Source organism: Myiozetetes cayanensis, unplaced genomic scaffold (genome assembly GCF_022539395.1).
Source record: "Myiozetetes cayanensis isolate MyiCay16 unplaced genomic scaffold, myiCay2020 scf9, whole genome shotgun sequence".
NCBI lineage: Eukaryota > Metazoa > Chordata > Aves > Passeriformes > Tyrannidae > Myiozetetes > Myiozetetes cayanensis.
In genome coordinates this window covers 15087766-15110800 of record NW_026088185.1, presented here as the reverse complement: position 1 = coordinate 15110800, position 23035 = coordinate 15087766, and the positions used below count along the sequence as shown (strand labels likewise).

Genomic DNA, 23035 nt, shown 5'->3' with positions numbered 1-23035 from the left:
AGTGCCCTGGTCATATAGACTTAACACACTATAATGAGCAGTGGGATGAGTAAGAGAATTTAACTTACCTTGTACTAACAGGAAAGCATGGCTAGAAGTTTCACCAGCTATATTGATTGCTTTCACCATGATGCTGGCAGAATCATCAGAAGTCACATCTCTGATGACTAATTCACAAACATTGTCTTCAGGCCAGTACCAATAAACACGATCAGTCCTTTCAATCTGCACACCATTTTTGAACCACTGGCACTCAGGATCGGGTTTACCCACCACTCTCACACGGAAGTGTGCATCTGTTCCCTGGGCTACAGTCTGGCTTTGAATTCGTTCAAGTATCTTGGGAGCCTCCATGCTTGGACTTAGCTCCACCTTCCCCGGTTTGAATGTTGGAATGGTGATTTTGCCTTCAGGAGGAAGTGCTTTCTTCTCTTCCTCTGGGATCTCTTTGGTCCAGTGAAGAAGTTCTTCTTTTGTCTTTTTTAGCATTTCTTCGTATGATTCATCTTTTTTGCGAGACTTAAGTTCCACAGCAGTGATGGCTTCATAATAGCCCTCTTCTGTCCTACGCTTGAATTTACTACGCAGCTCTTCAGATTCCTCTGAAAGCTTCTCATGGGTGATTCTTTCAGCCCTTTTCAGCCTCACTACTTCTTTGGTTGTTGTTTCTGCAGGTTTGTCTACCTTCTGTACCTCAAAGAGAAGTTTCCCAGGTTCTGTCACTGCAGGCTCATGTTTGGGTTCAGGAGCACGACGAAGAACAGATCTGAAGTCTTCCCTTTGCTGGATCTCAAGCTTCACCTTATGTTCAATAAAGCCTTCTGGATTCTCTGCAGTGACTCTCACCTCTCCTGTGTCATATGATTTGCAGTCCACAATATCCAGGTAGTAGATTCCATCATAACGGAGTCTAAACCTTTTGCTTTTACGGATGAGCTGTCCATTGAGGTACCAGTTGACCTTGGGCATAGGATAGCCAGTCACACGGCAGCGGAATCGTGCCGTTTCACCTTCCAGGACTCTTGCAGGTTCAGGAACCAAAACAATTTCTGGTTTTTGTTTTTCCTTTTGGTCCAGTGCAACTGCAGGTAGAGCACCCTCATGGGCCATTCTTTCTAACTCTTCGATTCGCTGCAGTCCCCTTTTGCCTTCTGGCAGCTGGGATTCTTCCACAAGGCTTTTCTCATCCTTCACAATCAGAGTAGCAGAGGTGTGGTCTGTACCGTATTTGTTAGTTGCCCTGCAAGTAATTACTCCACTGTCTCTGGAATAGGCTACTCCATAGTCCAGGCTACAGTACCCAAACTCATTGATCATGCGGAGTCTGTTAGCTGCTTCCAAGGGTTTGCCATCGTGCAACCACTCCACCACCATGGTTGGGTCACCAATTGGTGTAAGCCTGCATTCAAAGTGTGCTGGTCCAAATTGTTTGAGCCTTAAAGATGTGAGCTTCTTCTTAAAAAATGGTTTCTGTTGCTTTTCCTTGTCATAGAGATCTCCTTCCTCCCATTGTTCTTGACCATAACGCAAATGGAGAGGCTCTAACTCTGGTGCTGCAATCTCCTTGGCTTTGTAAGTTCCTTTTGGAATTATTAATCTCCTTTCTGGTTCAGGCTCTATATGTTCAACTTCAACATTTACTTTGCAGCGGGTAGTGTCCCGCCCAGCTTTATTGATAGCCGTAGCAGTATACCATGCAGCATCTTGCCTGGCAGTAGATTCAATTTTAAGGGCAGCTGCCCCTTTTGTTCCCTCAATCCTGGAATAAAAATAAAAAAAATTAACTATTTTTTACTTTGTCATTCATTTTTGCCCTTCTCCAAATTAGGTCAAAGCCTCCAAAGGCAAATCTCTGGAGGTAATAGATGTGTTGTTTAAGTTTGTTCATGTTTATGAGGCACATGCCTAACAATAAAACAGATGAAGATAATAAAACCCAGTGTTGATTTGAGTGGCAGTTTTGCCTGCAGAGGACTTCAAAACCATAGGCAGAGAAAGTTCCTTAAATCTCTGTTGTAAAAGCATTGGCTTTGCAGAATACAACTATACAAATACACACGCTGGAGAAAACAGAGTGAGTCCTACAAGTTAACTCTTCAATTTGCTGCAGTCCCCTCTATCTCTAATCCTTGCCGTAATGCAAAAGCCCTTAGTGAATCCCTTCTGTGAAAGCAGGACTATTCAACACACTGTAGGAGGCATTTTGCAGGATGGTGATTATTAACTCCTTTACTTAAATGAAGTATTTTAAATAAAACAAAATGAAATTTAAATTAAATTTAAATCAAATTTAAATTTAAATAAAATAAATTTAAATATAAAACAAAATTCTTACTTTATTTTGGGGTATTTATGAGGCACAATGATGTCACTGTTCTTCAGCCATACAATGTCAGGATTAGGGCTACCAGTAGCTTTCACTGCCATCTCCAGTCTAGAGCCCTCCTTCACACTGACATTCTTCAGCCTTTCCACAAAGTGTGGTCTGACTAGGTCTTCCTTAGCTGAAAGAGCGAGGGTAAGTTATCACAAGAGAAAATGACATGGTTGTGGTTTTTAATAAGAAACACTCATCAGAGTCCTAAAAACAGCATATACAGTATATACCTTCCACAGTCAATGTCATTGAGACTGAAGCTTTGCCTGCCCTGTTCTGAGCAATTACAGCCCATTCTCCAGAGTCATCAGGCATCGCAGGAACAATGATCAATGACTGGGTGCCATCTTCTTTAATCACTATTTTATGGGTGTAGTCATTAACGACTTGTTGACCTGCAGATGCACATGAAAAGAAAACAGTTGCACTCAAAACAGTGTCTCAACAAGATGTAAAAGGCACATAAGATGTTTTTTTATGAATATTTGTTGATGAAAATGAAGCTGACATACCATTATGGAACCAATACGTCTCTGGCATAGGTCTGCCAACAACTTTTAAGTCAAATCTTGCTGTCTGCCCCTGTGAACATTTAAATGATGTAGGTTTCAGCACAAAAACTGGTTTATATAGTCTTTCCAGTTGTCCTTCATCAGTGTCTTCTAATCTGCGGGCAGGAGAACGAGAAGGAGAACTGCGGGCAGGAGACCGGCTTGGGGAGCGTGGAGAAATAGACCTGGAAGTAAAAGAAAACACAGATGTGTATGGCAATGTCATATAGAGGGGAGCTGACAGGATAAACAGATCTCAACTTTTGCCTTTATCATAATTCATTTAAATGAGTTTTGCCCAACTTATCTTTGTGAGAAGTTCTGACAAATTATTTTTTATTTCTAGTCAATTTTATTTAGGTTTTTGAAAGGAATCTCTATAGCTGAATAGTATTGGGATATACTACAGCCAGGAAAATTTTTGGGGTTTGGATACTGCACAGATATGGATGTAATCCTGTGTATGTTTTTGTGTGGGTATGTATGTGTATGGAGACTGAACACAGCAACACTTGATTTTTTTCTGTCATAGAAATACAGCTATTTCAAGTGCAGGAAATAATAGCTGCACACTGCTCTAAAACTCCAAGTGCAGAAGAGTTTTTTTCCAAAACATTATTACTTTAAGAAATAGATATGGTTATTGACATTGTAAATCTAATACTGTGGCTGGATATGCATGTGAATTAGAGTACTCTGGGAACTGCATTGCTCATTAGGAAGGCAAATCAGACAAAGAGTTGGCATGTAAATCAATATATGTCATGAAAATAGCATTTAGAACTTTTCCAGAGGTATGCAAACTACAATCACTTAAGCTGTTTAATTGTTGAATAATGAGTTTTTGGGCTATCCCAGCAGATTGAAGTCTCGTGAAATTATATTACTGTGTACCTACCTGTATCTTTTCATAACTTCTGGTCCTGGCATATAACCTGGAGTTGCTGTAGGTGCAACTGGCTCAACATAGAGTTTTGCTGAGCAAATGGCATTTCCTTTCATATTACTGGCAAAGACAGTGTAAATTCCTTCATCTTCAGGTAAAACAACAGGTAAACGCAGACTGGCACTGCCATCCTGCAGAACTTCCATGTGGTAGCGCTCTCCATGCCTTATGCGTTTACCATCTTTGTACCATGCAACCTGCATGGAAAGAAACAGAGGGTTGTGGTGTGAACTCTCCTGAAGACAAAGATCCAGTAACGACCCATATATACAACGTACTACAACTTCTAATTTTTCAGCTGGTGCATCATCATGGCCCATGTATATGTGTTAAAGCATTAACATTTTTACTTGAAATAGGTAAGAACAAGGTAACATGTTTACACAGTAGCCTGAAACATGAGTTTTGGTGCTAGAAATAGATATATAACCCATTTTGATGAAGAGCAAAGTGACCTAGACTGGACTACTACTTCCCCACATGACCGGGGCTGCTTCAGAGACACTCAGAAGCAAGTCTACCTTAATTGGTAACCTAACCTGCCTCTGAACTGGCTAACCAACACTATTCTATGAAGAGTAAAAGAAAAAATAAGCTTGATATCAATACAGAAGACTGGATTTCCTTTGAGAGCTGCTGTTTTTTATGCAGAACATAGAATATCTGACAATGAGATGTTTTCCAAGGTATTCTAAGTGTATCACCAGATGATTTTTTAAAACATTTTAAGTTACACATATGTGGGGTACCTTTGGCAATGGATATCCAGATGTCTTGCAATGGAAAGTAACTCCTGTCCCCTCAAAGGCTCTGTAATTCTTTAATCTTAAATCAAATCCTGCTTGTATAGCTTCGGATTCGGAAATATCAACCATCATCTCCTCTCCATCTTCTTCGAGTAGTTCATCTAAGGTAGTCTTAATAATTCTGAGTTCAATTTCCTTGATAAGTCTTTCTTCAAAAGAAGAAATATGGAATTCCTATACAGAAAAGTAAGACCATTAGTTCCCTGTGTCAAAAAATTACCTTGTAAATAAATTATTTGTATGGTAAAACATCAGTATACAAAATTAGTATGGAGTGGTGGACATACCTCATCTTCTGCAAAAGTTCTGACCATCACTGTATCTTTTGCCATTTTCTTCCTAATTAGAGCTTGTTCTTTTTCATACTCTTTTTCAAAGTCACCATATGAAATAGGTGGGGCTACCTCAGCCACTTTAGGTTCCTGTACATATGCAGTCATCTGAGTTTGGTACATCATTTCTTGTGATTTTATATAGGCTTCGTAATCAGCTAAGAATTGAAAACACATAAATTTTGGTAAGTTTTTTGTGGTTTTCTCTGAATAGAACAGATAAAACAAACTTATTTTACTGGTTTTCATGATTCAGGCACACTGTCTGTTTAGCTAATAAATACAAATTGCAATAAAATGCAAACAGTGATGTAATCCTATGAGCTTTATTAAACAGGTAAAAGTTTTACTGTGCTATTTAGATGTACTAGTTCTCAAAGTAGACACACCTGTAGTGATTATTTTGCTATTTCTTCACCAGGACTCTGTCTCCTGCTAACTTCATATATTTTTAGAGGACAACTAAAATAAAATTAGCATTTTTCCCTCTAAGAGAGCAACACATTACTAGATTAACCTTTTTTCCCCACATCACTCTCTCAATATCTTATGTAGACTGTTATGTATGTAAACTGAAGAAGGTTCCAATAGCTACAGATTCTAGCAAAGAATAAAGACCTTCAAGAACCTGATGCCAGACACTTGGTCTTGTAGAAACAGAACCACCAGGTCTCCTTTTATGTTTCTTGAGCTGAATAAACTAAGCTGCAAAGATTTTGCAACACATTTTAAAATATTTTTCCAGTTTTAAAGTTAAGTTTAAAATATTTTTCCCATTTCTTTAATCTACAGTGTACCTTCTTCTAGTAAGGAGACCGTTGCAGAAGCTTCTCCATGAGTATTACGAACAACAATAGTGTATTCTCCGGCATCGTCGGCAAAAGTCATGGAAATTTCAAGTTTGCATTCCCCAGTTTCTCTTTTGTGACTCACTTTGTATCTGTAGAAAACATAAAAGTAAAAGGTCTCTATAATTCTGATGATCAGACTTTTTAGTGAATTTGCTTTTAGTTATACAGTTAATGAGAATCAGTCCTAACTTGTACAAGACACAAAAAGAGAAAGTTTTGCAGGCATTTCTCACTCAATGAATTTGCAGAACCCCGTAGGAGAAATAACCATACTGAAACTAGAGTACTGGTCTACTTTCATTTTGTTGTCACTAAATAAATGGGATCCAAACACCAGTACTGAAATATCAGAGGTCTAGTTATCAGACACAATATAATGATATGTGCTGTGTGCACACAGTATGTTGTAATATGGGTCATTATAGCATGATTATTTCAAGAATGCTACAAATGTAGATTTTTTCTCAGCTAGAAAGTGTGTTGCTTTCTGTGGACAACATTTGCATAAACAGAATGCAAACATTGAATAGACAGAATAAAACAAATGAGAAACTTCTTTGTTTATAGGGATATGTATATCTCATTTTATGGTCTTTTGAATTTTTTAATATTTTAGATATTTTAAAATTTAGTGGCTTTCTAAAGTAACACTTTAAGACATGATCCTTTAACATTTCAATTTTAAAAAATAGAATTTCACATAAATCAATGATGTTATTTGGCTCAGCATCAGTAAGGAAATCAAAATTACTGTCAGTTAAATATTCTTAAAAATTGTGTTTAAACCAGTTTTTGTGCATTGTATTCAAAGTACCTGTAGCCAGTCGTTAGAGGAACTCCACCTTTTTTCCAGTAGACATGTGGCTTCGGGTTGCCCCCTACTTGGCATTCAAATGTAATGCTCCCACCTTCAATTAATTTATGCACCATGGGTTTTCTTATGAAGAAAGGAGGTATGGGTTCTCCCGATACTTCCTCTGCTGCAGAGACATCTTCCATTACAATGTCCTTTGTCTCCACATAGCTGAAACAAGATTTCAGGGCAGGTAAGTGAGCTGTCTGAAGCTCTCATAAACAGAGGGCAAGAATCTAATGACTGCAGTAGGAGCAGTCTGTTTAGGAGAGGAACTTTACCGTTTCTCTTCTCTAACAGCCTTCTCAGAAATGGTTTCTCGAGTCTCAATTTCTTCGGTAACTGCAAGGCAAATATGATATAGTGGATTTTAAAATACTTTAATAAGCCTTAAGCAGTGAGTTTACTTGACACAAAAAGAGTAAATAGTTGTTTGCCTCAGAGGGCTAGCTACTTGCACTGAGGAAGCAGGTTAAGAGTCTCCATCTGCCCATAATTGGCCTTTCCCTCATATTCTTACAGCCCTTTTACCTAACAGCCCTGGAATACAACTCTGGACATATGTTCTACTTAGGAACTGATAAAATGTCTACGATATGTTACAAGTAATATACAGTTAACAAAATTATTAACTTCCTACACTGACAAAAGGAACTATCCTCGAGTTGCGCCACGGTTTAGTTTCAATATTAGGAAACCCTTCACTTAAAGGGTTATCAGGCATTGGAACTGGCTACTCAGGAGTCACCTGGGCCTGACTTTTAAATGCCACCTCCACCCTGGAGGTATTTAAAAGGTGTGTACTATGGCACTTAGGGACATGGTTTAGTGGTGGACTTGGCAGTTCTGTGTTAACAGGTGGGCTCAATGATCTTCAGGGTCTTTTCCAACCTAAACAATTCTATGATTATATAAATATACTTACCTTTCACATGTAAGTGGCAAGATGTGCTGACGCTCCCAGCCTTATTTGTAGCAGTGCAGGTAAATCTTCCACTGTCCTCTGCAAAGGCTTCACGAATTACAAGGCGAGCAAGTCCTGATTGGAAGGTGATCTGGAAGTCCATTGAGCTCTCAATCTTGTAGTCTTCCCTGTACCATGTCACCGTAGGTTGAGGATGACCAGATATGTGGCACTCCAGAGTGACAGACTCACCTTCAGTCACAGTCTTATTTTTGAGCCCCTGTATGACAAAGAATAGGTATCTCAGTCAGTATATATTTTCACTTCTAAACAAACACTTACTTAAGTGAAATCTATTCGAATGGAAAATTTAATGTCTACTTCAGAACAGTGATCTGTTCAGCAGTGTATCCAAGAAAAAAAAGACATTTTCCGAAGGGAAGTATTTGAAACTGGATTTTAGGATCTCTGAACATTACTGTTATTAATAAAATGAAAAGGAAGGTTGATGTTTATGCAGGTAGGACAAATTTTTTTATGACATAATTGTGAAGAATCACCTCTATAACAGACATCCGAAAGAGTTTGTGTCAGAGTTAAATCATATGGCTCAGTATGTCTAAGATAGAGTTAAAAAGATCAAATAAAGCCAACTTTGAATGGTTAGGTTTTATGAGATAAAAATTAGATCAAAAGGCGTGAAAATGTATTGTAACTACCCTAATCTACACACGAATTACTTACTGAGACTAAGGTGGGTGGAGTAGCAGGGATTTCTGCAGGCACCGGAACTCTGGCAGTTTCTGTCACCTAGGTTGTTTAAAGGATAATTAATAAACACCTAACAAACTCAAAGACATAAACAGCATAAATTAAAAAAGAAAATAAATCAGGTAATGTAAATTCTTTGCTTGTCATTGGTAAATATTAGATCCTTACAAAGATTTGTGTGTAAAAAAAGACAGCAGAATGTTTCAATAGTGGAAAATTGCAGTAAGAAAACAACAACAAAAAAGTGGGTCTATACTATATTTTTAGGATTAAAGTTAGTCAAAGTGATAGAAATTTGCTTAATAACATACCTTTGCTTCACCTTCTTTCTGGAACACCAAGTGTTCTTCTCGCACTGCTTCATGTTTAATGCTTGTCTCTTTTTTAGTTTCAACATCATAGTGACTTTTATATGTCTCAGCAGCCTCTCCAAAGGGAAACTGTGGAGGGGCAACTGGCTCTGCTTTTACCCTGACTTCATGTGGCTTCAGTTGAGGTGGCTTCACAGGCTTGGTGATCTTCTGCACAGCAGAAGTAGCTGATAACTCTTTCTCTAGAGTAGCCATGGCAGATCCAGCTATTGAAACCTAAGGAACAGAAGAGAAAAAGTTAAAGCTTTGTAGTTGTTTTATTTTCAAAGGAGAGAGTATACTTCTTGAGTAGATTGCATATGCAGGAGTTGCTTCCTTAGTTACTTGGGTTTTGACACTGAAAAAGCAATATATACACAAATGAATACTAGTATCAGATTACATCAGTAAAATACCAGCTATGTAACATCCTAATATTATTTTTGATGTGTCTAACATTCAAACCTTTTTTTTTTTTACTTTAAAATTTGATCTTTAAATGGTTAAGAAGCTCTTAAGTGCAATACAAGAAATGTCTTCTCTGTTTCTTAAGGCCTTAGCTTTCCACTTAATTAGTCTGATACTGCAATAAACAATACTACTAATTACATAACTGTTGGTAATTAAAATAACTGAGGAGATTTCAAAATCTTATTATAGGTGAAATCATTTTTTTAAATATACACAAATGTTTAAATAAAAATGCTTTAGTAGTACTTAGTTATGTTTTAGGAAAAAATAATTTTTAAAATTCAGGTGAAGAGAGAAATTATGCTTGAATGAGAAAATTAATTAACTGGAAAATTTTATTATTACATGAAGGAGTCAAACAGATGAGTGCAAAGAATAACATTAAAATATAGATGGTGTCATTTGTGCAGTCTGGATTTTTTCTATTTAAAAAATTAACTTAGTACATATTAATCTGCAAGGAAGAAAAAAGCACTCTTTCCAGTCTTCTAGTGAACTGATGCACATAATAAGATTGAAGAGGGACAGTTCCGCTCTTTAAAAAATAATTTGCACGACAAATGTCTACAATTTCACCATCTGACAGGAAGTACTGAAGCTGCATTCTCAAACAGATTATAATAATGGCCAGTCTTCACAAGTGAAGATCCGGGGAAGGTCTTTACACCTTCCAGCCTGCGCATTGGATTTTTTAGGTGAGACACAGTGTGCGCGGAACTGAGCCCACCCTTTAATCCTAAGGTTCATCTGCCGGGGCCAAGCGAGCTTGGACGGTGGCAGCGAGGTCCTTAGGACGTAGGTGGGTTGCCTTTAAGGGCTAACGAGGCCCACCTGCCCGGGAGTGGCCCTGACCGGGAATCGAACCCGGGTCTCCGCGGTGATAGCGCCGCGCCTTTACCACTAGACCACCAGGGGCTCCACAAACAGATTATAAAATTGGTTAAATAACTAATAATTACAAATCACATTTTAGCAATTCATCTGTCTGTTTACAGCAGTGTTCTTCATTAGTCAAACAAGCTTACAAAAATAACTAGAGAGCATACAACTCTTCTTGGAAAGCCTCATTAGAGTGGGAGGAAAAGCCAAATGGAATGGGTCACCTACTGGATATTGAAAATGAGCATGCTGGTCTTCTTGGATGTAACTTTAACTTACCTCATACGTATGGTCTGGTTTAGGAACAGCAACTTTGGCGACCGTGAAGTGAGGACTTGCTGTGCGGGGTCGTGGCTGTTCAACATGAATTATTTTCTCAGTTTCTGTTGCTCTTTTTATCTACACAAAGCAATGAAAAAAGTTGTTCAGAATGTGACGCTGCTCTCCAAACTGAAAGAGATTTCAGTGGGACATGGTTTGTGGAAAAGAATATAATGTAAACTGAGACTAACCTCTTTTGATATATGAACTTCCTGCTTTTCAGCAGCTGAGATATGTTTCTCAGGAGGAACGTAGACAGTTTTAACTTCTTTAGTGACAACGTGATGTTCTGCTGGGGCCTCAGAAACACGGTCCTCTTTATACTCCACAGTTTTCTGCTTTACATAAACTTCTTCTGCTTGTTCTGGTTGCCAAGGTGATCGAACACGTGCCTGATCAACTGCTGCAACGACTGTAGCTACAGCTTCAGCCTTTTTTCCAGCTTCCGTCTACAGATAACATTGTCAGAATTTATATAAATATTCATGATTATATTGAAAAATTACATACATGACAAATAGTTCCATTGCTCAGTATATTCCAGACGAGGAGAGAATGTATGGTTATGCAAAAGTAATGATGTAAACCTCGAAAGTATGCACTTGTAAATACACTATCTCTGTGCTATCTCTGCACATTCAGAATATATCTATGCTTCTCTCTTTATACATATTAATATTTGTCTGCAAGCTCACTTTTAATACTTTATAGTCACATTTGTGGCCATTTGTCTAAGAGTATGCAGGTAAATTTGTATATGTATATGTGCACATAGTTTTAAAGTATATTCATCAGCTCCATGTAACTTTTAGATGCTACAAAAATGTAAGGAATGTGTCCAGCATCTTAAATGAATGTATTTACTAAGAAATATACCCATAAAATTTTTTTCCACAGGTATATCTGTTAATTCAGTGCTAATCTATTTTAAAGGATTTTATAAAAGAGGGGAGACTGAGATTTTTGATAATTTGTAAATAATGCATTTGTATCAGGACTTCTATTTGTTTCTAATAACTGATAAATACTGTCAACTTCTATGTTATCAATGTCCAAACTTCTGCCCAGTCCAATAGTAGGTAATAGGATGACTACTTGTATTTTTTTACAATTATTGTCATAAATGATCTGGATATAACAATAGAACATATAAAACCTATGCCTTGTAAATGGGAAAAAAACTAATAGATCATTTCATGCTTATTTTGAAATTGTTACCAACTTAAACTAAAATAACTCAAGTGAGGCCAAAATGTGATTGCTTACAGAGATTGTGTTTTCTTATTAAAATAGTTCTTAGGTAACAAGGACCTCTTATTCAGTATTTTTGCCAATTTCAAAATAATTTTTTATACTGACTTGAATTTCACTCTAAATTTACATAATCTAACAAGCAATTGAAATTCCTTAGCAGTTTGACTCCTCTGAGTGCATTTTATATGCTATGCTCATTTACTTATATTTTATAAAACTATTTTATGAAGGTACTACAGTGAAGATACATAGATTTTAAATAAAAGCTGTTGGTAACTATGCTCTTCTCCCACATATGAGAGTTCCTGGCTTTATTGTAATAGAAGAGGTTTTCTACTGTGACAGTCCTACTGGAACAAAGAAGTGTCAACAAGTGCCTGATAGTCAGAAGCAACAAACTGGGCAGACTTGAATGGATGTTGGAAGTTTGTATTGTACAAAGAACAGTTCAAACCTTAATAGAGAGAGAGGGGTTTTTATCTAACAGTCATAAAGTTACAAGAAATCATCATGTAGAAATAAGGATTGCAGAGTCAGAAATTTGAACAAGCAAACATTACGTGATAGGGAGGAGGCTGTCACAGAGAAATCTGGTTGTAGCCTTACAGATGACATTTCCTAATAGGGTGGAATATAAACATCTTGATCACCAGAAACATAGTCAATCTGACTCTGTTACTTGACAATCATGATACTTAATGGGTATGTTATCAGGAATTAATCTGAGAACATTCTGTTGTACAAAAACAGCTCTTAAGAGGTGAGGTGTGAAGATAAACCAAATTGTAACAGTGCATTGGTTGTAATTTCTTCCCAGTTCAGGCACTCTGACTGGTGCTTTGGTTTTACCAGTGGCAATTCTTTTTGGAACTACAAGCTTCCTTTTTAATCTAGTTTTATAGCAGAAATAAAAGTTTCAATTACATATGATCTTGAAAGATATTTGAACAATGAGAAAACATTTTGGAATGGTAACAGGGAAGGAGAATTAAGAGGTTAGATCCTTGTGCATTGCACACATCTCTGTATTATATGTATAATGGTAAGTATTGTTACACCTTGGCAATTATTTAAATAAAAGTAATTATTTAAAAAAGTTAAAATGCATTTCAGGAATCAGTCAGTTCATTCCAAAAGTCCAAAAGTCAGTCAGAAAATAATTATGAGCATCCTATTAATGAAAACAGAAGAGGAAGAGAGAGGTGAAATAATTTAGTCTAATTAGCAATAGGTCTAAAAGTTTGTCAGTGGAATAATCTTCGAAAAAAATGAGCTGGAAAAGTACAGTTAGTATTTTTTGAGGAAAACATGAGGTTTGTAAAGAAGAAAGAATAAAAACCAATTATGGTTATAATAGTGCTATTCACCTTTCCATGTGTTATGGTGATTTGTTCTTGTTTGGTAGCAATTCTTTCTTTACTTTTCGATATTGTGACCGGTGGTCTAGGTTTATCAGTGGTAATTACTACCTTAGGTACAGAAGGTTTCATATCTTCCTTTCTTATCTATTTTTTATGGTAAAGAAAAACAATAGTAATCAATTATGCCTGTTGTCAAAATCACACAGCTTTTTGGGAAAGCAGGATAAGGTTTCAGAATAGAAATCAATAAGAGATAAACATCACTTCAAAGTCAGAAAAATTCCTGTTAAACCAAGTTATAGCCCATCTTATATGCTAGCTGAGAGAAGTGCATTCAAAGCCATTAACATGGTGCATTAATCTGTGTATGAATTAGAGAAGAATCTTCCCACTTCCTACTTAATTGTGATGTATCATTGCTATGTTTTGTAGAAAATGTTTGAATAAAAATTATTATTACTGACTTAACATTTATTCCCATTAGTGGAAAGAACTATTTCAGCAGTTACTCTAGCAAACAGTGGTTCCACAATATGGTCTAATAGATGCATTCAGTCCTCACACAAATATGAATTTCATTAAATCAAACTCCAGACTAAACATCATGTCATGAAAGATAACCTTTACAATTTATATTCAGAAAGCTACCTTCAGAGAAAAAAAAAAAAAAAAGCTCATTAAGCATCAGATGAAAACCCAAAGGATCAGAAGGGCAGCTGCACTCCTCTGTAGACAGACCTGCTGTGAGGTCAGTAGAACTGGACCTGCAGTTCTGTCCTTATCTCTGGAATAACTTGCTTTATAAATTTTTCATTTTGTAATATTTTCGTAAAGAAGGACATCAAAGTGACGTTGCACATTTGATGAAGAATGATGTTTATAAACCTATTAGAGTATCTCAATGAACTAAAGATTGTAACATTTATTTACCTGTTCATGAGCTATGTGCACTTGCTCATGTGTGGTAGATATTTCTTCTCTAGCTCTTGATATTCTTTCTTGTTCTCTGGCTTTGTCTGTGGCAATTATTACTGTGGGTACAGGAGTTTTCTCTGGTTCTTTTCTCACCTGGACATTTACAAATAAAGAAGTTTAAATGATATATTATTTTTAAATATAAGGTATGTGATTTCCAATGCATTTGGAAAAAAGGATAGGAGAAAAAAAAGGATGTCAAACTGTATTTTGAAATCATCTGCTCTGGAGACAACAATAACAACACAAATAGACTTTGTATAAAACATTTAACATAAAAATAAGAAAACATTTCACAAATGCTTGCTTTGATATTGAAAGCAGTAATAAGAATTTTAAAAAAATGGGTCAGTGAAAAACTGTCCTGCATTATAATCAGTTTGAGAAAGTGTAGGATATTAAAGTCAAGTTTTAGGTAACTTTCATTTTGATAAGAATTCAGATGTAATGCCCAGGTGAATTTCTGTTTCTCAGTGCTTTAAAGATAGGTTACACTTTCTTCCTTACATATTTTAACTATACTGCAAAGGTAATCTCCTCTATAAGAGCCAGTCTTTCATTAAGTCATCTTTGTCTGATAAAATATATGCTAAAATAATCTGAATTCAAATCATTCATTGGTATTTTCAAAATTGATTTTAATGCAGAATGAGTTTTCCTCCTTTTTCTGACCCACTCTGCTGCCAACAAACAAAGCAGGCTACAAATGACAAGCTTAGAGACAAAATCAGAAAAAAACCTGTAACTGAATTTAAGAACTGTTTCCTACATGTCAATTCTTTAAATGATTATGAATACTATCTAGTAAATTACCATACAATACATGAAAAAGAGAGTATTTCTAAATTAATGTTTTGCAAGTTTATCTACCACATTCTTAGGTATTAATAGTGGAAATGAAATTAAAAAGGAAAGACAGTCATCATTAAGGAGAGACAGGAAAAGAATAGCAATGTAAACTGGAAGAGCAAACATATATAAAAGGGAAAAATAGCATAATGGTATATCATTTGTTTTGTTCATAGGCTTGTCTTGTGTATGAGATACTAGATTTTTGAACAAGGTAGGGTATAAAAATCATAGGTAACATCTGTATTCACCTTTTCATGAGAGATGTGCCTTTGTTCTTGTGAAGTGACAATTCCTTCTCTAGTTCTTGATATCACTGTTTGTTTTGTGGCTTTATCACTGGTAACTACTACCGTTGCCTCCTTTTTAATCTGATTTTTATAGCAACAAATGAAAAACCAAAGTCTTAAAATTAAATTTAAAAAATTGACCATCAAAATAAGAGGAGAAGGAAAAATAAGAGAGGAATGCAAGAGAAGGAAAAATAGTAAGGGAGAATTATTTTATTCCTAAGGGGGAAATTATAAATGAGATATTAGAGAAAAAACTTCATCATTGTAAGAATAATGTTAGCAAATAAGTGAAAAGGAAGAATACAGGATCACTTTCATAGAAGGCATTCTTAACCTTAAAAACAGTTTAAGAAGAATTAGTTCAGTCCTGCTGTGATGGAATGCAATGGATAAGTGAACCACGAGCATTTCTTTACAGTCTAGCTTCTCTAAATGAGTATGCATGCTTTTGCAGTGCACTGGGTAATATCTGGTTAATTCCTCACAGTCAGTCATGCCTTGTTTGCATGTTGGATGAAGGGATAAAAGGGAAACAAGAAAATGTCTGTGCTCTATTTCTACCTGCTCCTGAACAGGTTGAACGTGGACTGCAGTCATTGCTGTCCTTCTAGCAGTTTGCTCTACAACACTTGGAGCTGGTTCTCTCACCATGGCTTGATCCACAGCAGCAACAACTGTAGCAACAGCTGCTGTTTTTTCACTGTCCTTTCTCACCTATATTAGTCACATCAAAAGACATTTTTTCATGTTTTGCACACATTCAGAAGAAGCACAAAACAAGTACGGAGACAAATGTTGCAAAAAAGCATTTCGTATTTGCAACAGAGCTCTCTCAACAGCAGATACACAGGTTTTTACACACAGCCTCTCAGATGCCATTTAGCAGATGTATTCAGCAGTGGTGAGACTCCACATAAAGCAAACCCAATGTTTTTTCTAGTAATAGACTTTACCTCTCTAGCATCAGTCACCACCTCGCCAGCAGTAGCACCAGTGACGGTAACTTGTTCTTGGAGCCCGTATCTCCCCTCCCATCTCTCTTCAGTTACTTGGGTAGTGCTTGTAGATACTCTTGTTTCCTGGGCTTCCATGGTTGCAGCATATCCTTCCTGCTTCCAGGGAGGAAGGACTTCAGCCCCAGCTGTTGTCACTACATGTGGTTTACGGATTGGAGATGGAGACTTCACTGGTCTGATAGGTGAGGTGGAGATTCTTCCAGCAGGAGAAACCGACCTATTGAAAAAAATAGAGTATTGATGTAATTAATCCAGTGTCATACAATGACAGCTGTATAAACAACTTCAGCCTGAACTTGATTTCACTCCCTAATTAGGGTATATTCAGGAATATGTAGTTTGATTTTAGAAGAAGTTTTTGAGGTGTTTGACTTGTAAATTACACTAACCTATGTGCCTGACAATATGCCTAATGTGTGGTTTTGCCATACTCATAACTGTAACACGTCTTTTTAGTATCCTAGTTTCCAGAAAGAAATAAGAACAAGTGGTCCAGGAAATTTCACTCAACCACATATATTTAAAATATAAAAATTCATCATGACTTTCATTTGCTCTATCCTAATTCTCCTAATAAAAATAATATTCTCAAAAAAGGCTTACATGCTGTAAGTATTACATATTACATTCATAGTCCAGTCTCTATAGAGAGACAAAATTATTAATGTAACCAATCTTTGTAAAAATATCATGTGGCAATCACCTAGAAAAACAACTGTATCTACTCCTGTACCACATCTCATTTCCATGTGTCATCCATCCATGTACTCATACTGCAGGCAAGCTTCTGATCAGTGCCTATCATTTCCCCCATACTTACATTTACAAATCTCAACCACAATAATTGTTAGCCATTTGGAAAGTCCTCATTTCTAAATTCTGATATTCAAAAAATTCAATCTTAATCCTAGCAGAAAGTTTTAAAGCATTTCCCAAAATACTTTAATAGGCTTTCTAACTTAGAACTTCTTTGAGTAGAATTTGTTGTGTATTTCCCAGAGAACGTTAACAAATAGAATCAGTAGGGGGCAGCAGCATCATATTACTTTTTAGATATATTTTCTAATGTGTTGTATGTCTAAAAGTGGTCTGACTAGCAAGGGAGTAAAAACTTGTAGTTCCATATGCTCTCTAGATGGCACTATTTAATCCTTTTTTCTGTGTTTGCAGTTTGTTAGTCATTGCTAGTGATTATCAATCCATTTCTTCCTGTCTTTGCAAGTTATTCTCAGTGGGGCAAAATTCACCAGCGTGTGTAACTCTGGCAACTTAAATGGGGCTCTTCTGAGCATTAAATGGGGCTCATCTTGGAGACATTCCTTCCATGCTACTGGTGCTTCAGGATACTGCAACTGCAGGCCTTCCAAAGCAATCTTCTCTTTACCTGCCTCTCAGAACAGGCACCATGGTGTCTTTCCTACCACGAGCCCTGCTCTTCAAATCACTCACTTTCCCTCTCTAGAGGCTCTACTCAGGAGAGATAAACTTCATTTTTCCATAACTACCTTTAGCTTGCCTACCTTCAAAACATTATTTCTACAGTCATTACAGTACACACATGGAACATGTGTTCACATTTTTTTCCATGTTCTTTCATTATGTTTGTCACTGATCAATGTCATTGCTCTTTTCTCTGTTCATCTGAAATAATCAAGGGCCCACTGTTGTACTGTTTTCTTCCCTTTCATCATGAACTTGGGGCTTTGAGTGCTATTTTGGCCCTATACAAGGCAATCAAAAGGGATTTTCTGTCATACCGGATAGAAAGTGTACATAGGAGGTACACAGTTGTATAGCTGTATGGCAAGTATAGCATATTATAACTAGCCACCAGAATAAACTCAGTAAGTCATAAGTGTCATTTTATACCATGCTCTCATTCTACAGCATTACTGCTGTATGTGAAAGTGATTCAAAAAGCAGTATCATTTGAAGGAATGGTAATTTTACCTTACTGGTGAGGGTGTTGGTGCTCTGACATGTCTTACAGGTGATGGTGATTGTCTAACAGGTGATGGTGATTGCTGTCGTGCCATTTGTGCTTTTGCAGCAGTTGTTGGGGTTGGTGATTTTGATGTAGGTCTAGGAGGCATTCGTGGAGGTGCTTTGTGTGGGAGCTGTTGGGCGGCTGCACCTTCTATAATCATTTCAACACTTGTAAGTGATCTGGCATCAAAGTGGGCTTCAGTCTTCTACAATGAAAAACAAGAGAAAAACACTAGGGTGAGATACTGTAGCAGTAATCACCCACATTTTACCCTTACCTGCTTTGTTTTTGAAAATTATACCTTTTCAATTCTGGCTTGTCTTGTTTGTGAAATCTGAGCAGTCGAAACAATTGTCTTTGTCTTTTTAGCAGGAACGGCTTCTTCTTCGCCTTTTGTAAGAGAAAACGGAGTCAGAAGAATTTCATATGGCAACAATCAATAAACATTTGCAGAAATGAATGAATGGTCAATTCCAAGTATATAAAAATTATATAAACAACAGAAAAGTAATTAGGAAACCATTTGTTTTTTCTGCAATATCTGTAGACAGATAATTGTGAAAATAGTTGAAACAATATTACTGCATTACTAAGTCATTAGAAAAAAAAAAACAAACCATCAATCAAACAAAACCAAACAAAAACCAAACCAGAACACATTTATTGTGGATTCTTCATATCAGTCCTAGATCTGAAATGATACACAGTCTGGAAGCCTGAATGAGGTGAAATCCAAGCAAGAGTCCTCCAGGTAGCATGACTCACTGCTACAATTCTCTACCTAAATACTGTCTTCATCCTTACCTGCCTCATTTACAAGACCTTGTACAATTATGCAGTCTAATATATCTATTCTGTCAAAGCCAGCTATCAAATACAAAATGAGAACAACTCAAAGTATCCCACACTTTTTTCTATCTATTGTATCTTGCATTTAAAGAAGACCCATTCTGGAGAAAAGGTCCTTTTCAATCTCACACAAAAATCTTTGGTAAATTTCATCAAAGACACTGCTTTTTACACAGCAAGTTAACAATTCCTTAGAAAGAAGTTATAAATTAACTTATTGATATAACTTTGATGAAGCGGTGTGTATTGAACCACTACAATGAATGGTCTCCTATTTTCATGGCTTGCAACTTCAATTCTGTTACCTTGAATTAGCAGTTCAGCTGTTGAAGTAGCACGTCCCATACTATTTGTGGCATTTACTGAATAGGTGCCGGAGTCTTCAGGGTATGCTTCTGCAATTATTAAGCTGTAAAGGTCTCCTTCTTGTAAAATTTTAAAATCGGGGGAGCTTTTGATTTCTACTCCATCCCGATAGAACTTCACCACAGGTGTAGGGATTCCAGTCACTCTTACGTCAAGTCGAACTTGACTGCCTTGCCTTGCAGTCATGCTCTGTAGTCGTTGTGAGAAGTTTGGTGGTGCTGTTCCAGCTGCATTTTTATTGAAGAAGTAAATAGAAAAACAATAATGTTTGTTAAAAAGAACTGTAGAGACTAGATACTTTCATTACTAGACGTGCACAAGGTCTATTTCTCTTACACATGCTACTGACAGATGATAGTACCTTCTGAAACATTCAAAACATTAGAAGTTGATTTGCCAAAATGCAAACACCCTTAGCTTTTTTCTTGCATTTAAAATTACTGGTATTTCTGATTATGCCCATGATTGCAAATGTTTCTAGAATTACTGATACATTGATTATAACCACAGGCATTAAGCACAGTCTCTTGGGTATGGCCCTTTATGTGAGTTATTCTGTTAAATATAATTTATTTCATTAAATATCATTAGGGTCTCCATCCTGAAGAACTTTACCCTTGCTTTTACTAGTAGTTCGAATATACCCTGAGTGGAAATATAGAAGGCTAAACCAGAAGCCTGTAATTGTGAATAAGAGTTTACAAGATCAAGATTAAACTTTATACAGCTAAAGTGTAAAGGACACAATTAGACATTCCTGATGAGAACATATGCTGAATTCTAGACTGCCTTAGGAAAAGGAGAGTGGATTGCTATATTTTGCTGACCATACACTTCAAATCTGAACTTTTTTCATTATCTGTGACTCTTCTGCTATCACTCTCTTTCTCACATTGTTAGCAGACAGAGGAGCATTTCTTTAGCTGCTTTATACCTGTGACAAGCAGCTCAGCAGTACTAGTTGCTTGCCCAGATCCATTGGTGGCTTGTACGGTGTATCTTCCGCTGTTCGCTTCTGTCACGGTGGGGATCACCAGTTTAGCGCGGCCATCACTAAACGAGATCTGCACACCGGGCAGAGTTGCAGCAGAGAGAACCTGGCCATCCCGATACCAGTTCACCTCAGGAACTGGGAAACCTAAAGAAAAAGGAAGACAAATGGAGATTAAGATGCTATGAAATGCCAGATATAAAACATTATCGTAATACACACTCGTGTACTCATGGTTATAGTAGAGCATAATGGCATAGGCACCGATATATGATTATATGTCCAGGGACACAGTGGCAAAGGAATTTTAGAAAGGTCTTTAAAATGCACAGAGCAATAGGGCAGCTGCACAAGCTCCTGCATTTAGGAAATCACTTGAATAATGAGGGGACTGTAGTGTTTGGCAGTTCTGTTCAGGAATAAAACTTCATCATAATCATGAGGGAGATGGATTAAAGCACATGAGGTATTTTTAAAATTTATTTGCTAGAATCTAAGTAGCATTGCTTATTGATAACAAATTTATCCAGTGCAGCAGTTTGGAGACAATGTAAAAATCAGTACTTCCCACCAAGTATTTGTTCTAACACTACATGGTTTTAGAAAATGAAGTGACAGAAAAAATGAATGCTGTAGACATTAAATTCAAGTGCTATCCAAGTTTTGGGGGATTTTATTCCTTTTTTTTCAAATTTTTTGAGTTTGATTGACAGCAGTCATCTGGAATTAGCTGATCTTTTCAAATATATTGATCTTGTTCAAATATATTATTCTTTTGTTGTCAGGGTCAAGAGGAAGACTCTTCTGGCCAGAAAAATCTAATGGTAATTTTATATTCCCAATGGAAATTCTCTTCACAGTTTTCTACTCAGCCAAAATTATTGAGCAACTGAAATGCATTTGATGAATAAGTAAAATTTTTATATGAGCCATGTAAGTGGAACAGCTAATTTAAGGAGATGGTTCCAGCTCAAAGTCTTTTCTGTAGTCCTAGAACACCATTTCTTCAAAATTAAAATTCCCACAATTTCACTTCATGTATTTCTACACTCAACCCAAATCACCAACTGAACTGTACTGGGGCTCAGGAATGAAATCTGAGACTGTATTTACAGCTGAAGTAATTTTCTCAGTTCTACTCTGTGGTTTGGAAAACCCCAGGGCCACAGAATTCTGCTTCCTTTCTAGTGTATCCCTCCTATAAACCAAATAAGTCATTATGGATTTTAATGTGCCAGGAAAATGACCATGTGAGACTAAAATGAATGAGAAGCTGAGATACATAGATTGGAACTTTTACTGGTTGGCTGCAGTCACACCAGATTTAATTAGGAAAGTTTAAAATTTTGCTCATAGTAAAATACTGAAATTTAGACATAAGTAAAACAAACTCTCACGCACAGAGAACGTGGACAGTTTTAGAGACGATTAGAAATCAAAAGCTTAAAAATACTTTTAAGTGTTAATTCCACAGATGGAAGTTATCAAACAGCCCTGATGGGAAGGTATGCTTCAATTTTGTACTACTGGTGTAGAACGACTTGGGCATTATCACCATAAACACAGAGTGTCCAGCAGATCCCAGTGATTCCATTCAGAGCTATGTGTCTTCAACATTTTGTAAAAATTAGTTTAAAAACATTTTAAGGTAGGCAACCAAAAACCTCTGTCCTCTATAGAGGATTTCTTGTAACATCAAAATGTTTTATTTTCTTGGGTCAGCATTATATGATAATTAGCAAACATGGGAGTTTATGTGGCAGGTTGAAAAGGTCTGCATTCTAGAAATGGAGTATATTTTGATGTCTCGAACTGCTGTATCCAAGGATCCAAAGTTAAAAGCCATTTTGAAAATCTAAGCTCAAATTGATAATAAAAAAACTCAACTCCACAAATTTACTAGCACTCTGCTAGTTCCATGCCAGACAGCTAGGCACTAAATGGTAAGATCTACCTCAGATTATAGATTATTTTTGCCTGGTCCATATGGAGCAGGGATTTGCTTCTAGATGTGACAAATGACACTAGGATTTCACTATTCATTATTAGGACAATCTTTTTCATTTTATTCATTTTTCATTTAACTGTCCTTGAGGTTTTTTGAGCTTTAATGCCAAAAAAAGAAAATCAATCCAAAGTGCCTCAAATCCACTGTTTAAGTAATTGAATTAAATGAGATTCTTCTGACAATGTTGTGAGAGGAACTGCCAACTTGTGTACGATGTATGTGCTGCTTTCAACATAAGCAGGGTTTAAAGGCTGTCTTGCACTGGGTAATACCTGAAAATATAAGTTCAAAGAGAGGTAAGCAGGCTACAGGTTAGTTCTTTATGAAAAAAATCAAACTTGATCAGTGCTGTGGAGACATGAGGATGGGCACAGTTCTAATGCTGGCAGCACTTCAGACTTCCTTGTCTCATGACCCCTGAGCCGCTGCTGACCCAGCAGGACTCCCCTTGCTCTGGCATTTACTGCTTTTAATCACAGGGTTTGTGTCTTCTGTGCTTTCTGAGAGTTCTGTTACATGCTGAGTATTTATGTCTCATATCAAACCTTCGTAATGTGGCACTTAATTCACAGTCTAATATAAGAATAAAATTAATTTGTTCTAGTTTACACACAGCAAAATAGCATCTCAGGTGGTTGCTAAGCTCTTCTTGATACCCTTAGATTAAATGAACT

General features: G+C 36.7%; 1 protein-coding gene across 1 annotated transcript in view; it reads right to left on the bottom strand.

Moving 5' to 3' along the window:
- TTN (titin) overlaps positions 1-23035 on the bottom strand; it is a 240366-nt gene that overhangs the window by 215595 nt on the left and 1736 nt on the right. The window contains exons 2-25 of the mRNA XM_050339889.1: positions 20297-20500; positions 19302-19589; positions 18449-18537; positions 18111-18352; positions 16093-16377; positions 15706-15853; positions 15103-15222; positions 13958-14095; positions 13034-13171; positions 10604-10861; positions 10371-10490; positions 8703-8978; positions 8365-8430; positions 7642-7900; positions 6998-7058; positions 6678-6887; positions 5810-5952; positions 4968-5170; positions 4624-4854; positions 3827-4071; positions 2890-3113; positions 2608-2772; positions 2336-2504; positions 69-1759 (exon numbers count right to left, since the gene is read on the bottom strand). Of these exons, the coding sequence (XP_050195846.1) occupies positions 69-1759; positions 2336-2504; positions 2608-2772; positions 2890-3113; positions 3827-4071; positions 4624-4854; positions 4968-5170; positions 5810-5952; positions 6678-6887; positions 6998-7058; positions 7642-7900; positions 8365-8430; positions 8703-8978; positions 10371-10490; positions 10604-10861; positions 13034-13171; positions 13958-14095; positions 15103-15222; positions 15706-15853; positions 16093-16377; positions 18111-18352; positions 18449-18537; positions 19302-19589; positions 20297-20500 (5973 nt within the window). The remainder of the gene's footprint in view (positions 1-68; positions 1760-2335; positions 2505-2607; positions 2773-2889; positions 3114-3826; positions 4072-4623; positions 4855-4967; positions 5171-5809; positions 5953-6677; positions 6888-6997; positions 7059-7641; positions 7901-8364; positions 8431-8702; positions 8979-10370; positions 10491-10603; positions 10862-13033; positions 13172-13957; positions 14096-15102; positions 15223-15705; positions 15854-16092; positions 16378-18110; positions 18353-18448; positions 18538-19301; positions 19590-20296; positions 20501-23035) is intronic.